General features: G+C 38.6%; 1 protein-coding gene across 1 annotated transcript; it reads right to left on the bottom strand.

Annotated features, from left to right (window-relative positions):
* Positions 1 to 190: 190 nt before the first annotated feature.
* LAP3 (Calcium-dependent phosphotriesterase superfamily protein) lies at positions 191 to 2,559 on the bottom strand. Its single transcript, XM_086515779.1, has 5 exons — positions 2,060 to 2,559; positions 1,357 to 1,650; positions 1,097 to 1,264; positions 851 to 1,009; positions 191 to 570 (listed from the first exon to the last, which is right to left on the bottom strand). Exons 1-5 carry the CDS (start codon positions 2,464 to 2,466, stop codon positions 321 to 323), a joined length of 1,278 nt encoding a protein of 425 aa, XP_086371905.1. The 5' UTR covers positions 2,467 to 2,559; the 3' UTR covers positions 191 to 320.
* Between the last annotated feature and the right edge of the window lie 15,069 nt (positions 2,560 to 17,628).

Here is a 17,628-nt window from a genome sequence, read left to right as displayed (position 1 = left end):
GCTACATAAGCATCCACAAACCCACAATTGGAATCTTTTCAAAAGAGGTACACAAGGTTTATCCACTAGGGATTCTTCAAATACAGAAATTTCAATTATATCTACAAAAGTTAATACAAGGTTTTGTAAATATGAGTATAAGTTTCATAGTTTTCTCTTGATTTAGTAAGCGGAGCAGTCTTATTCAATGTCAATCAAAATGTGAAAAATAAATTGAAATATATAAAAGATTTGAACAGGATGATGCTACCTATACATTATCTAAAATGTGATCAAAACATTTTCTGTATAATGGGTATTGTACATGGTCTTTCTATATGTCAAGCCCAGTTCTCATAGTGGAAGGTTGCCACTTGCTTGTGATAGACAGAACCGATCCATAGAGTGTTGTCTTTTTGTTGCACCTCACTCACGAGCTTGACTGCCCGTCCTTCGTAATCCTCCAATGAGTCGATGATGTTCCCTTGATGATCAAAAAGTGTGATAACCGTATACATTCGCATGCCTACAATCTTGTAGAGCCAACGGATGGGTACCGGTAACTTGAAAAACGCATGTCGAAGCCACAACCTACATGAAGAGACGATTGTGAGGATGCATTGCAAGCATATCAAGTAGGGTTACAAGCTGACAGAATTTAGAGAACAAATGAAAACATTACCTGAACCCTAGGCTAGAAACAGCTAAATTAAAAGCATACAAAGATCATTACAAAGCTTAATTGTAACTTTCCACACTTTTAACTAATGCAATTCTCATCTTTACCCAAAAAGAAATTAAAATTGTATAGATATCTGAAGCCCACAAATACACACACAAACATGCAAGCTCACAAAGATAGTGAGATTGCCTGGTACTGAAGATCTCTTGAAGGCGGGTTCGACAACAGTCGATTGCAACCCAATACTGTCCCTTTGCATTCATTCTCACATTGTCAGGGAATCCGGGCAAATTTGCAAAGACCTCCAAGCTCCCCTTCTTTGGCCCCTCAAGCCAATACTTGAGCACTCTGGGCAAAACAAGAATCCCCTGAAGATCATCAGCAAGGCGTTGCTAGAAATCAGAATCATGAAAAAAAAGGGGCAAATATATATGCCTGCAATTTGTTGTTTCGGTGAGGAGAAGAAAAGACTCGTCCTCCGAGAGCTGGACTCCATTGGGGAAGTTTAAACCGGTGAGGATCACTGATGTCTCACTGGTGCTTGGATCATATCTCAGCAGCTTTCCAGTGTTTTCGGTTTCAAGCAAGATTCTTTGATGATCTCTGCATCACAGACATTGTCAAAATTTATATGCTTGCGTTGATCGAACATGTGAGAGATGTTAAGAGTAGCTAGTAGCCATATGTGCTCATACAATCGATTGTGGCGGGTGCTGCTATCTGTGAAAAATATGGATCCATTAGAGTGGATGTCCAAGTCGTTCGCAAACTTGATTGGTTGTGTCGGTGTCCCAGCTTGCTGAGTAAGGACCGTTGCAACTCCACCTTCTGGACCAACTACCAAAAGGCCATAATAGGCATCAGCAAAGTAGAGATTGTCATTGGCCTTGTTGAATCGCAGCCCCAATGGGCGGCCACACCGCTCCTCATATTCTGTGCGTTCGGCTCTCGTCGATGAGTTGCTTGGGCTAGTGAGGCAGCTTGTATTCCTGCACCATCCGTATGAGGCAAAGAGCTCAACATCGGTATCCAACAGGATTGACAAGCAACTGCCAATCCAGAACGAGTTTGCAAAAGCACATATGCATCAAACTGGGCAATTTGTCGCTTTGTACAATGAGACAGTCAAAAGCAAGATGGGGTGCTATCATTCTTCAGCCAAATAGTTTACTTATGTGAGTGCATATAGGGTGCTAACACTGCTGTGGCAAAGAGCTCAATTGTGTGTGTGCATATAAGCACATGCTACCTCATCATCAATGCATAAATAGTGGCGTTTGCTCTGTCTAACACAAGGAACTAACATGCATTGCAGATAGGTAGGAATACATACATGAATAGTTAAAGCTCATCATCCACACACAGCTCTACATGCTACCGAGCGTTGGACATGCTTACCATCGAGGAGAAGGTACGGCGAACAGGTCCCAGGACGAGTTTGAGGAGGAGTAGCGGACAACCCGGCCATCGGCAAGGCCAGCATAAGGTCCAAAACCATGGGTGTCGAAGATGAGGGATTCAGGACCATGGATATGGGGGCCTTGCGAGTGGATGATGGCGGTCTGGAGGCGACTGGCGGGGTCACGAGGCCAGGAGGACATGACTTCGTGGTAGGAGGCAAGAGGGTGGGTCATGGGGCGGTAGTGGTGAGCGAAATCGCCCAAGGGGCCCATGCCCAGTGGGTCTGCGGCCACCCACATAGCCAGAGCAGCGATGAAGGCCAAGAGCCATCGCTGCCTGCTGCTGCTGCTCTCCATCATCATCACACCGCCCTGCTTCAAAGTAGCCAACTCAATCACACTCATGGCATTGAACCTGGTAGGTTCCCTCCCTCCCTTTTTAATATAGCACGCTGCTTTTTTGTTGACAGACTTACGTGCGTCCCCTTCAAGCTCGTGTCTCGCTCTATTTATAAAATTTCATAGCTCGCCATTCTTGCATGATCCTCTTTCAAAAGCACGCTTATATGCTTTCTGCGTATGCTCATTATCTTTGTGCATCCTTCAATGACTTTTGAATTGGGTACATATATCTTTCAAGCTCTTTGACTTGGAAAAGTGTGAGTGTGAGTGTGAGTGTGAGTGTGAGAGTGTGTGTGTGTGTGTGTGTGTGTGAGAGAGAGAGAGAGCAACCTCTCACAAGTTGGATATACATGCAAAATTTAATTGAATTCAATGCTTTAAGTATTTTAACATGGAAAGATAGTTATCGTTTCACCAATGACGATGAAAGCTTGCCAAGCCTTGTCTACCATGGACATTAAAGGGCACAGGGTCTTCAATGACCTTGATGATGGAATCAACGACTGGCAAATGAGCGTGTAGTTCACAAGGGAAAAAAAGAGTGCTTAAAAATTCACTCCACATCATTAAAGATCTCGTGGGAGCTAGTCATGTAGTCTCAGAGCTAGTGAAAAATTTCCTATTGAAACCATTAAAACAATCGCTTAATTAACCCAAATGATGTTCCCGAAAATTCCCCCTATATTAGAATGGGCCCAAATAGACGTTCAACATAAAAGCCAATTAAAATTGTAGCACAAGCACAAGAGAGACATGATAGTGCCTAAAAGAAACTAATCTGATGCTTTGTGATTAGTGAGGATGTGCAAAAAACTATCATCCCACTTTTGGTTGAAGAGTGGTTTAGCCTTCTGTTGCACATTTTGTTACATACGGAATTCAATAAATGTCAAAAATATATACAAATACTGAAGAAAATGCCACTTTTGTCACTAAACCCCTTCTCTAAAGAAGCTTTTGCAGCCTACTCACTTTTAAAGATTGAATCTACTTTTTTTATTGCAAAATCTTCAAACATGTCTAGAAGAGAAATAATTGAAGTTTAGCCAAGATTTATATTGCATTTTGTACAAGATAAGTTTGTAGCACATGTCATGAGATTGTATGGAGTTGCACTGTAGCTTATTGATCCAATTAAAGTATGGTCTACTAATCGCTTTTTGATGGCACAAAAGGAGTTGGCATGACACAAGTTGGTGATCTTTATTCCTTTGTGCAATAGCATCATACTCATAATAGGTGCAAATTCATCTTTGTTTTAATTTGCAATTCACTCTTTTCCTAGAGCTGTCAAAGCACGAGGAACAATGATCCTACTTATGCGATGAATTAGCACTTCAACTTTTGTATTTTGTCCATTGTTTTCATAATTAAGCTGTAAGATTCTTTGACATTGCAAGCAACTTGACACAACATAAACATCCACGTGCACGCATGCGCACACACACACACATCATTATCATCCTCATTTATAGGCTCTCTAACTATGCTTAGAAGAATCATATACTTTTTTCATAGAGGTATATAAAATATGCAATACACAAGAGTGGTTAAATTGGACAATTCACTACTCTGTGTAGGTGGTAAGTCACCTTGAAGAATATTGCAACATTTATATCTTGAGTGGTCCATGTTGCAACATTCATAGCTCTATCTCTATATGGCCATGTATTGTAACCACATATTCATGATTGGTAGTTGTAAGAGGTCCATCCTTTCAAAATATCTCTTAGAAATCTTAGTCATAAAAACATAGCACTACATGGCAAAAGGTGAAGAGTACAACGTCTTTTATATCTAGGCTCCATGTTCGTAACAAAATAAGGCAAAAATAATGTAAATGGTAGATAATATGTGATAAAATGAAAGAAATGTTCAAGGATCTGTTACAACAGCTGTTGTGCATTTGTTGAAATTGCATTAGTCAAGACCATTTGCAAACCATCAAAGAACGTATTGGATACATGATGAGGGCCGCGTTTAGAGAGGTCATCCCCCCCCTAAGGGAAATTTGAGAACTATTGTAGAAGTTGGCATGTAACTTTATGTGTGCACTTATGTGAAATTTGTCTAAGGAGGCTATTATTTTGCACGAGTTTATTATAGACACTTAAAACATAGAATAGTTGTTATTTCCACTCTTAATGATTAATAGTTGTGGGAGCCTTAAAAATATGTGGAGCATGTGTGTAATAGCCACACACTGACACAACACAAATCTCTCTCTCTCTCTCTCTCTCTCTCTCTCTCTCTCTCTCTCTCTCTCTCTCACACACACACACACACACACACAATTGAGCATCTCAAAATCATTGCCTAGAATATAGGAAAATGTAGAAACTTTTCTTATGGGATCTGCATCAATTTACTGAGGTCGACTCTAGTAGTCAAACCAACTAAGAAGTTGTGCACTAGGCCAAGGTGCATCTACCAACATGTATCAATTGGGTTATGATTGCTTGTTGGAAGCCCAATATTTCTCCATTTACTAGAGACAACTACATTTTGATAGAGGACTACTTGGAAGTCATAATTTTCCAAAGAGGAATCAAATTTTTTAGCCTAGACTTGTGCCCCTACAGCCCCAACATGCCTCCTGAAACATTAGGGAAATTTTGGACTCTTAAATGGGCCCTATAAGGACTTTGACTTTCTCCCTCTTGTTCAAAATGGGCACACTATAAAAAAATTTACAAAAGAAATCAAAACTTGTCGAACCTTTTGGATTTTGAATGTACTCATCGAAATCTATCCATTGATATATAACATGCCATCAGATTCCTTATATTTTAGAAGATTCTATTTTTTATGTGACAACTCCGTCTTATAAATGGAATCTCTCTCCACATTTTAGCTTCAGTGGGGAGGACATCACTTCTACAAATTAACTCCAAATTTTTTAAGTTTGGGGATTAGAACCTACTTTCTAAGATCTTTCCAATGATATGTTGATTGATAGGGTTTCGACAAAGCGTTTATGTATTTCACCGAGTTGCCCACTTTGGACAAGAGAGGCAAAGTCAAACCTCTTTACAGGGCCCCTTTGAGAGTCCAAATTTTCCCTAATGCTCTGTTTTATTGGTGCTCTATGCTACTCACTATATAGATGGACTTCACATTTTTTCTCGATAAAATCTATTGCAAATTGGTTGATTTCAAGTGTTTGATATCTTTAATTATCTCACTATGTAGTCATTATTCAATGCCTACAAAGCTTCAAATATGTATAGTAGACTAATTTCTAATGTGTATGTACCGACTTAAAATCCTTGTGAGGGCATGCTTGAGATATTTTCTAGAATGGATAGACCTTTGGAGCAATTGATAAAGTGTTGGCTTTTATCCAACAATTTGATGCGGCTTTTGGAGATGAAAATTTCTCGGAATCTTCAAAGCTACGTAATCTCTCCATGAATTTCCAAAATCACCCTATCAATGGGGGGCAAGTCTTCGTGCCCAAGGTAAAGCTACAAAGACATGGATGGCCTTGAGGATTGCTATCATGAAGCAGTTCCTCTCAATCGATGCCAGAGACAAAGTCTTTGGAGGCGCTTGAAGATGGCACCCTATGAGTCTATATAAAAGTATGTAGAAAACGTTTGGGAGTTACATCTCAAAGCCACTGTCTACAAGACGATAGACTTTGCGAAACAAAAGCAAAAGTTTTGTGTTGGACTATCTGAGGAGATGAGTGAGTATGTCAACTAACAAAGGCCCAAAACTATTCTGAGTCATACATCACATGATGGTCACCTTGAGGATCCACTTCCAACAAGGGAGTAAGAAGGGCTCCAAGATTATGGAAAGGCTAAGGAACAAACAGAGCAAAAGGGGGAGAACAACATGATGCAAATTTCTTCCAAGGCTAATAAACAACAACAACAAATCAAAGGTGAAGGGAAAAGGCTACACAGGTGAAAACAAAATTTCACGTAAAGAGGTCGAGCTTTATCTAAGGATAACAAGTGCTTCAAGTGTAGTTTCTTCATATTCTAGCTCCTTGACAATGATGAGGAAATGGTATAAAGTGCCCAAGTCATTGAAAATGTGGATGGAATATGAATAAACTTTGCTTTGTTGTTGTTTATTAGCCTTGGAAGAATTTTGCATCATGTTGTCCTTGCCCTTTTGCTCAATTTGTTCCTTAGCCTTTCTATAGTCTTGGAGCCCTTCTTGCTCCGTTGTTGGAAGTGAATCCCCGAAGTGACCATCATGTGATATATGATTGCCGGAATAGTTTTGGGCCTTTGTGAGCTGACATACTCACTTATCTCCATAAATAGGCCAGCACAAAGGTAGAAACTTTGCTTATGGGGGTCTACATCAATTTGCAGAGGTCCACTCTAGTAGTCAAACCAACTAAGAAATTGTGCACTAGATCAAGGTGCATCTACCAACATGTATTAATTGGGTTGTGATTGCTTGTTGCAAACCCAATATTTCTCCATTTACTAGAGACAACTACATTTTGATAGAGGACTAATTTGAAGTCCTAATTTTCCAAAGAGGAATCAATTTGTTCAACCTAGTAGACCAAATTCGTGCCCCTACGGCCCCAACATGCCTCGTGAAACTCTATTTTACTAGCGCTCTATGTTACTCACTATACAAATTTTTTCTCGACAAAATCTATTGCAAATTAGTTGGTTTCAATTGTTTGATATCTTTAATCATCTCACTATGTAGTCATTTTTCAATGCCTATAAAGCTTCAATTATGTATACTAAACTAATTTCTAATGTGTATGCACCAACATAAAATCATTATGAGGGCATGCATGCTTTGAATTATTTTCTAGAATGGATAGACCTTCGGAGAAATTGATAAAGCGCTGGCTTTAATCCAACAATCTGATGCGGCTTTTGGAAATGAAGATTTCGCGGAATCTTCAAAGCTACGTAACGTCTCCATGAATTTCCAAAAAACATCTTATCAATGGTGGGCAAGTCTTTGTGCCCAAGGTGAAGCTCCAAATACATGGAAGGCCTTGAGGATTTCTATCATGGAGCAATTACTCTCAAGCAATGCCAAAGACAAAGTCCTTGGAGAACCTTGAAGATGGCACCCCATGAGTCTATGTAGATACGTTTTGGGAGTTACATCTCAAAGCCACTGTCTAGAGGAAGATAGACTTTGCAAAACAAAAGTAACAATTTTTTGACGGATTTTATGAGGAGATGAGTGAGTATGTCAACTCACAAAGGCCCAAAACTATTTCGGTAGTCATACATCACATGATGGTCACCTCAAGGATTCACTTCCAACAAGAGAGTAAAAGGGGCTCCAAGACTATGGATAGGCTAAGGAATTAATTGAACAAAAGGGGGAGAACAACGTGATGCACAATTCTTCCAAGGCTAATAAACAACAACAACAAAGCAAAGGTGAAGGGAAAAGACTACAAAGTTTAAAAAAAACTTTCACCTGAAGAGGTTGGACATTGTTGTATATTCCCACTCAAACATGAAGGTGTTATCCTAGGGGCACCATGGTTTGATCGCATGGCTACCACTATGAAGTTTTTTGAAAGAAAAATTTTATTTTCCTATAGAAGCAAGGATGTTACACTTGATGGAATTAGCTCAGGTAGCGCTATACCACTTGTCCAAACTCCAACTTTTGACAAAGTAATGAAAAGTTCTCTTTCTTGTTACATGGTTTTGTCAAATAGTCTAAGGAGGATGCACGTTTTTTTTAAGAGGTAAGAAGTGAAACTAAAGAGGATTAGAATTGTTTGATTTCCTAAACAAGTTTCAAGATGTGTTTATAGATGACAATCCTAGAGATCTACATCCCAAAAGAGGACAATATGATCGTACCATAGAACTTCTACTAGTAGTTCACCTCCTAATAAGCCTCCTTATTGAGTCTCACAGGTTTGATAAGAGGAGATTATGAGGCAAGTGAACGAGCTTGTGGAAAATGGGATGGTAAGGCCCATGTCATTTTCATTTTTGCACTAGCTTTATTAACTTACAAAAGAATGATAGTACTTTTAGAATGTGCATGGACTATTGTGCACTTAATAGAATAACCATAAAAAATAGATTTCCTGTATCTAGGATAGAGGATCTATTTGACAAGTTACAAGGGTCTAACTACTTTAGTAGAATAGATCTCAAAAGTGGTTATTATCAGATAAGTATTTTGCATGAGGATATTTTTAAGATGGCCTTTCGTACAAGAGTTGGCCTATATGAATACCTGGTACTCCCTTTTGGACTTACTAACACGCCAACCACCTTTAATAGAATGATGGAGAGGCTTTTAGATATCATCAAAGCTTCATGGGAGTTTTCCTTGATGACATTATCAATCCTATTAAGACTACTTTTCTAAGCTAACACATTGTAGTGGCAGCATAACAATTGTCTGAGGATGGTTTAGAGCAGAGTATTGGTGTAGACAATGTGCAAGTGTAAAGTCTCCAAACCCGCCGACACCCAAAAGCGGGATGGAACCTTTGACAGGTCTCTAGGTCTCTAGGCCTACTAAGGTCAAAGTCTTTAAACAAGAAAAGTTCCAGGGAATTCACCCTTACCATTGACAATGGTTTAGGTTTATAGCCCTAGAAGAGACCTAGTCCTGTCTCGCAGTGGAAACGGGACCCTAAAAAAAAATCCGGCCCTAAATCTTCATCCTTTAGATTAAGGTTTCCTTAGCCAACTCTTTTTTCCCTCTAGCATATGTGAGTGCACAACTGCTGGTGGATTCCTTGTCCAAGTGAAGAAGTTTTTAATCGTTTTAGTGCGCGGAAATGGATAGTTACCTGACTAATCAGGTCCACCCATCCATGATTAACAACCTTAGTCAATCCCCACTTACCACCCCGCACTCACACATGATTCTATTGTTGTTTAATTACTACCACACTCTTTTCACAATTAAAATAATGATTCCTTTTTAACTTTTCAAACTGCATTTCCTTAAGACAACCTTTGAAAACAGTATTGAAAGCATTCTTTCAGAAAACACACATCTTTAAACTTAAGACAAGCTACTGTCATTTCTAAGTATCACTAACAGTACTAACTTGTCTCAAGACCACCTATACAAGGGTGAAAAACAGCACCCATTCCTTATTTATATAACCAGGGTGGAAAGTCTTCACCCAAAGTCCGGGCGCCCATACGCCAAAACCAATTGCCCATACAACCGGGTGGTTCCTCTAGGATAAACTTAAAAGTACTATCCATAAACATAAACGAGCACGGGGTAAAGACTCCACACGTGCCAAGGTAACCGACTCCTCCATGATGGTATCTCCATCATTACTCATTACCTGGAGTAAAATATTTCCAAGGAATCAGAGGTGTCTTGAGACAAGCTGTCTTAAGGATGGCCAAACATTTCTTTCCTATTTCAACCAGTCATAACCCAATCAGTCCTTTCCTAATTACAATCATTGCTCGCGGGTTTCGTGGAAGTTACCTTCCATTTACAACCAGTTTTTTTCCTTCCTAACCTTACGTATGCAATGCTTAACTTAAAATGAACTCTAAAAGCTATTAATGGCATAATTGAAATCCACCTAGGATTGGTTGTCCATCTGCTGTGAAGCAGGTGCCCGTAAAATCTCCTCTGTTGACCTATGGCTAGGCCCTGCTTCATGGTCGTTAGTTGCTTTATTGCGTTTGTTACTAACATCTTCATCTTCAGTCAAAGGGTTCCCCCTGGTTCTCTTGGGAGCCATTTCGATAGCCTTATAAAAAGACTTAATCCATTAGAGGATTAATTGAATAACATTTATTTTTCCTTGTTTACCCAAAAATAAGGATTTTGGACCTCGGTTAATTCTTTGGCACTTAGATAATTTTATTTCTAAATTTTTCTTATCCATTATATACAAAAATTGGTTACTTTTGACCAAAATACGTACCTAAACTATTTATCTAAGGTTAGGATAATTATAATAGATTTCCCAAGGTATACTCCTTCTCTGGTATTGATATCAAAGGGTTTCTATTTACTTTACTATATTTCCCTTTTTATTTTTCCCAAAAATTGGAGTAATTTTACTGGGATATATAGTTAAACTAATTTTCTAATGAATCAGGGCCTATGGCTAGGCCCTGCTTTCATGGTCGTTAGTTGCTTTATTGCGTTTGTTACTAACATCTTCATCTTCAGTCAAAGGGTTCCCCCTCGTTCTCTTGGGAGCCATTTCGGCAGCCTTATAAAAAGACTTAATCCATTAGAGGATTAATTGAATAACATTTATTTTTCCTTGTTTACCCAAAAATAAGGATTTTGGACCTCGGTTAATTCTTTGGCACTTAGATAATTTTATTTCTTAATTTTTCTTATCCATTATATACAAAAATTGGTTACTTTTGACCAAAATACGTTCCTAAACTATTTATCTAAAGTTCGGATAATTATAATAGATTTCCCAAGGTATACTCCTTCTCTGGTATTGATATCAAAGGGTTTCTATTTACTTTACTATATTTCCCTTTTTATTTTTTCCCAAAAATTGGAGTAATTTTACTGGGATATATAGTTAAACTAATTTTCTAATGGTAGAATAATTTCCACAGGTTCCTTGAGGTCTAATAAACCTTTGATAAACATCTCAATTCAATTTAAATCTATTTACTAATTTCTCCTATTTAAATTTCTCAAAAAATAGGATATTTTAGCTAAAGTAATTAGCTAGATTAATTTTTTGACTTTCTCCTAATTATCACGGGTTCTTGAACACCTAACTAACCACTGATAATTATATGGAAGAATTTGAATTCCATTTACTAATTTCCCCTATTAAAATTGTTCAAAAAACAGAGTAATTAGGCCTAATTAATTATGAAAACTTCTCAGAAAACTATAGGATAACTTTTCTAGATTAATAATTGTCTATTGTATCTCTGATAAATAATTCAACTTAATCTAATCCTAATTAATATTTTTACCATTAATTCATGGTTAAATTGGCTAATTTCAGTCCTAATATAAGAATAGATTTCCCAAGGTATACTCTTTCTCTGGTATTGATATCAAAGGGTTTCTATTTACTTTACTATATTTCCCATAGGCTCCGAGTCTGACAAAATATGAAGAGAAAGGTCCTATTTATAACTTTTTCTGGGCATCTGGCAGCTTTTGGCAGCTTTCCCCTAGTCCAAGCAGCCCCCCAGCTTGAACTTTGTGCCATTTTCAGCCATCACTGCTCCTGGCAAGTTTCCCCAGCTTCCACACTCACCCCATACCTTCCAGAGTTTGCCTGGTTGGTTTTTGCAGATCTTTAATGATGAAATTTGGACTTTCCTATCTAACTCTAGAACCTTAGTGTAAAGAAGTCTTTGCTAATGATTAATAATGAAACCATTCAATTTTTGTTATTAATTAAATTTCTATGGTAATTTTCCAGGACCCGTAACTATTCCCGTTTTTATCGGAATCAGATCCTGAAAATTTCTAAACATAGTAAAGCTCTGCTTATGATTCCAATAATACCAAAATTAATAGTGTTTGGAGTCCTGCAATAGTGTTTTCCATTAATTTTTGCAAACTTAGTACAATCTTTAAGGTTTCGAAAGCTGGAAACCTTACAGCAAGATGCCTTGCACGATGTGATGCACACAACCAATGAAGTCCAATCTTCCATAATGGGTGAGTGCGACAACACCAATGGAGGAAGGTGAGAGGCAAGAGAGTTTTCCTGATCCAAAGACACATGCAATGTCCACAAAAGGTGGAGAAGGATCCATTTACCCTATAGGAGCCTCCCCAAGGAGTACAAGAAAATGAAGTGCAAGTCCTAAGTAGACTCCAACCAGATCCAAACTACCAACTTGACGTCAACGAACTAAAGATTTGGGCATGGACGTGCAATTGGGAGAGACACTTGCAGTGATCAAGGAAATAATTGGGAGAGACACTTGCAGTGATCAAGGAAATAATTGCTCAAACAAAGACCTCTCCATCTCCAAAGAAGGCTACACCAAAATCAAAGCATACACAATAGTCAACAAGTGATAACTTTGGCTATAATCTCCCACCTTTTGTTTTAAGAAAAAAAGGTCAGCCACAAATTTTGAATGTGTAGCACAATAGACATCTCTAGGATGTACCCGCCTCCTTTCTACACAAGGAGGCGTGCCAAGGTAGACCACCTTTTTTTGTTCAAGTCATTTATAGATATGATATGATTGCAAGAATTTTCAAGACTCCATTGTTGCCTCTTCTTACTATGGTGCATCTAGTGTCAACATGTTTCATGTCTTCATGCATCTTTAAGTTTGTTGCATCTTGGCTTGCATTTAACTATCAATATGGTGTAGGTCAATTTAACTTTTTCTCTTAAGTCCTTACTGTCCTACTACGAATGGCAGGTTCTTATAATACACCATTGTATTGTTATAGGAAAGCCCACATTGCCCAAAAGTGGATACATTATTCGGTGAAGCAAAGTGGATGGTATTAACAAGGTGGTTCATGATGTCACTACAGTGACTCGTACTTTAAAATGAGTGCACAAAGGCTCTTGTAACATTTAATGCACTAGTAACTTGTGTGTAGCGGAAAATGATAACATAGTGAGCATTTCATTAAGAACAAGTTCCTAATGAGCATAGAGAGAGTACTTAATTTGAGAAAGCAACATAGCAATTTACACCTAGCTAGTTTGGCATAGACAACACTTGAAAAGAAAGAGAAATAGAACAACTGACAACATTTGAGGACCAGATTTACATGGAGCCGATCCCCCTTCATAAAGGCTTTGTATTATAGCTTCTCCCAAAGGAGACTAGTGTACAACACAATTCTTCTGTTCCTTACTCGTTGCTGCAATGAAGATGGAAGCTTCAAGCACCAAAATATGCTTGAAAAACACACCTAGTGTCCCTAGCCTCAGTCCCAAGACCTCACACACCTTCAAAAATGGTGAGAGCTAGTAGGAAATGAGGAAAGATTGAGAGGAAGAAGGTGTATCTTACAAGAAACAAGTATTCTCCTCACATAATAACTCTAATAGCATAGCTTACCTTAGTAATTAGCATGGTAGAGGAGATGAGCATGCCATTGAAGCTTGGCTCTTGGTTGGATTTGCATTCCATAGCCAAGAGTTGTTGGTGTAGGCCTCTACTTCTCAATGCTTGGAGTAGGAGATAGAGTTCTTGCTCAACACATAAGTTGTGTGTGTGTGTGTGTGTGTGTGTGTGTGTGTGTGTGTGTGTGTGTGTGCGTGTGTAGCAAGGTTGGTTAGACTAAAAATGCCAACTCTCTCTCTCTCTCTCTCTACTTGGTCGACCCCTCTTTCTTTTTGCTCTTGATGGCTTCCCATTGGTTCCTGCAAAGCTTAGTCAATCACAAATTAGAAGCATAATTGATAGCCTTATGACATGTGTCCCCCTTTCCCCTTTTGTGAGAGCTTTAGTTAATTAAATAATTCATTTAAACTCTCATTGGACCTTTTAGTCTTCTGGCTAATAGGAATCAAGCAAGCCGTTGGGCTGTTGGATGCTCATTGGACCCCTTGATAGACTGTCCAATAGTCTTCTAGGAAGATTAATTCCTATTGGTTCTTTTATCAAGCATTTTTAAATTGATTAGACTAATTATACTCTAGCCTAATTGTCGTTGGTCCACCTCTATGGCCATCCAATATGATTCAAGGGGAGATTGGGGGCAACTGGCCTTGGAGCCTGCCATGTGTCCATTCTTCCCTTTAGGGAGAGCTTGGGAGCATGTGTGTGTGTGTGTGTGTGTGTGTGTGTGTGTGTGTGTGTGTGTTCTCTCTCATCCCCTATCATTAGGGCTTGCCCCCTCCTTCCTAGGGATGTGGGAAGACTTTTTAGTCTTCCCATAACGATCCAATTTTTCCACCTTTGGCCATTGATCTTTTCAGTTAATTTTTGTTACCTTAGCCTATGGAAGTCTTAATGGAGGTGAACCTTAGGTCCTTTAAGCTCCATTGATGCACATTGGTCTTTTGCAAACTGCCCCCTTTGGATCCCTATTTTCCCTCCTTTGGATCCCTATAGAGGCTAGTCTGGCAACCTTACCAATATTCTAGCTTTTACTCCCCTAGTACTTCCCCATATTAAATGATCATTTTAACATGAGAAAATCATTTGGGAGAATTAGATATTAGTTTTTATGACATTACCTCTCCCTTTAAATCATAGTCATCCTTGACTATGAGATACAGAAGATAAATCCTAGTTATTAGTCCGTTTGCTAGCGGGTAGAGGATCCCTATTTTACCCTACGTCACCGTTCCAGAGTGGATGACTAGTCCATTTGGTACTTGAGAGCCTTAGCTTCCGCAAGCATGTCTGCAAATTAGTTTGTATCAATATTCCATAGTAGAATGACAAACTCTACTTGGTGTTCGGGAGACATCGTCTCCACAAACATGATCCTAAGCATGCATACTTCTTAACATTTCTGCACAATAAAGAAAAAGAGTCTTATAAGACAAAAACTTTGTTCATTTATACATATTTACATTTGCTTACTCTAGGGAATCATTGTAAGCATTGACAATGTTTAGGTTATCCTTTAATTGAATGCCTTGCATCCATCTAGCATCTTCAAAAGAATAATTTTTAAACTTGATAATATATCGTCGGATAGTCTTACCACTTTGTAATACCTTGTCTTCGTGTCGGAGAATGGACTCGGGCTGCAACAGTTCTTCTTGGTCCTCGATCTCCGGTGGGTCTTCAATGGTTGCTTCTTGAGGTGGCTCTCCTTTGTAAGGCTTTAGTAGGCTCATGTGGAAAGCATTGTGTATGAGCCAATGGTTGGGCAACTTGAGTTGATAGGTCATCTCATTGATTGGCCTAAGAATCTGAAAGGGACCATAGTACCTTTCTGCTAACTTAGCATAGTACTTTTGGTGCCCCATAGGATTCTTGCCCATTGTAAGCCATAATCAAGCCTTGGGAAACTTAAGCAAGACCCAATCAATTGGTTTAAAGGCTAGAGTCCTTCTGTGCTTATCAGCGGTAGCCTTTTGCCTTTGCTGAGAGATAGATATAGCATCCTTAATCTTTTGGAAAGATTCTTGCAGGCATCAGCTATATTCATCTTCCCATGTACCTTAAGTAGCAAGGGACTTTTTGATCTTCCCTCTATCACCTCAAAAGGTGCTTTTCCCGTGGAAGTATGTACAGTGTTATTGTAAGCATACTCCACTAAAGTTAAGTACTTCTCCCATTGGGACTTTTGATCTACTTCTCTGACATAATCTTTTAGTAGATCAAGAATTGTTAGGTTAGCTATTTCACTTTGGCCATCCGTTTGCGGGTGTGATAGGCCGAAGAGAAGTTTACCCTTGTACCTAATTTCTCAAAGAGACCCTTCCAAAAATTATTCGTCATTCTAGGATCTCTATTTGACACTATGGACATTGGCAACCCGTGGTACTTGAAGATTTGTGATATAAAGAGGTTGCCATTTGATGGGCTTTGATAGTCTTTTTGTTGATTGATAAAGTGTTGGCTTTAATCCAACAATTTGATGCGGCTTTTGGAAATGAAGATTTTGCAGAATCTTCAAAGCTATGTAACCTCTCCATGTATTTCCAAAAATCATCCTATCAATGGTGGGCAAGTCTTTGTGCCCAAGGTGAAGCTCTATATACATGGAAGGCCTTGAGGATTGCTATCGTGAAGCAATTCCTCTCAAGCAATGCCAAAGACAAAGTCCTTGGAGAAGCTTGAAGATGGCACCCTATGAGTCTATGTAGATACATTTGGGGAGTTACATCTCAAAGCCACTGTCTAGAAGAAGATAGACTTTGCAAAACAAAAGCAACAATTTTTTGACGGCCTTTATGAGGAGATGAGTATATCAACTCACAAAGGCCCAAAACTATTTCGATAGTCATACATCACATGATGGTAACCTCAAGGATTCACTTCCAACAAGAGAGTAAAAAGGGCTCCAAGACTATGGATACGCTAAGGAATTGATTGAACAAAAGGGGCAGAACAACGTGATGTACAATTCTTTCATGGCTAATAAACAACAAGAACAACAACAACAAAGAAACGGTGAAGGTAAAAGACTACAAAGTTTTAAAAAAACTTTCACCTGAAGAGGTTGAGCATTGTTGTATATTCCCACTCAAACATGAAGGTGTTATCCTATGGGCACCATGGTTTGATCGCATGGCTACCACTACGAAGTTTCTTGAAAGAAATTTTTTTATTTTCCTATAGAAGCAAGGATGTTACACTTGATGGAATTAGCTCAGGTAGCACTATACCACTTGTTCAAACTCCAACTTTTTGACAAAGTAATGAAAGTTCTCTTCTTGTAATGGTTTTGTCAACAGTCTAAGGAGGATGCATTTTTTTTAAAGAGGTAAGCTAGTGCAAACTAAAGAAATTGAATTGGTTGTTTCTCCCAGTTTCAAGATGTGTTTATAGATGACAATCCTAGAGATCTACATCCAAAAGAGGACAATAGGATCTTATTAGAACTTCTACTAGTAGTTCACCTCCTAATAAGCCTCCTTATTGAGTCTCACAGGTTTGATAAGAGGAGATTATGAGGCAAGTGAACGAGCTTGTGGAAAATGGGATGGTAAGGCCCATGTCATTTTCATTTTTGCACTAGCTTTATCAACTTACAAAATAATGATAGTACTTTTAGAATGTGCATGGACTATTGTGCACTTAATAGAATAACCATAAAAAATAGATTTCTTGTATCTAGGATAGAGGATCTATTTGACAAGTTACAAGGGTCTAACTACTTTAGTAGAATAGATCTCAAAAGTGGTTATTATCAGATAAGGATTTTGCATGAGGATATTTTTAAGATGGCGTTTCATACAACAGTTGGCTTATATGAATACCTGGTACTCCCTTTTGGGCTTACTAACACACCAAGCACCTTGAATAGATGATGGAGAGGCCTTTAGATATCATCAAAGCTTCTTGGGAGATTTCTTTGATGACATTGTCATCTACTCCAATCCTATTAAGATTGATTTTCTAAACTAACACATTGTAATGGCAGCATAACAATTGTCTGAGGATGGTTTAGAGCAGAGTATTGGTGTAGACAATGTGCAAGATGCCTTGGACGATGTGATGCACACAACTAGTGAAGTCCAATCTTCAAAACGGGGTGAGTTTGCCAACACCAATGGAGGAAGGTGAGAGACAAGAGAGTTTTCTTAGATCCAAATACACATGCAATGTC

The sequence above is a fragment of the Adiantum capillus-veneris genome, chromosome 7, assembly GCF_014529385.1.
Source record: "Adiantum capillus-veneris isolate H3 chromosome 7, ASM1452938v2, whole genome shotgun sequence".
Lineage (NCBI taxonomy): Eukaryota > Viridiplantae > Streptophyta > Polypodiopsida > Polypodiales > Pteridaceae > Adiantum > Adiantum capillus-veneris.
Note: the sequence above shows the minus strand (reverse complement) of the source record. Positions and strands in the feature narration are given on the sequence as shown.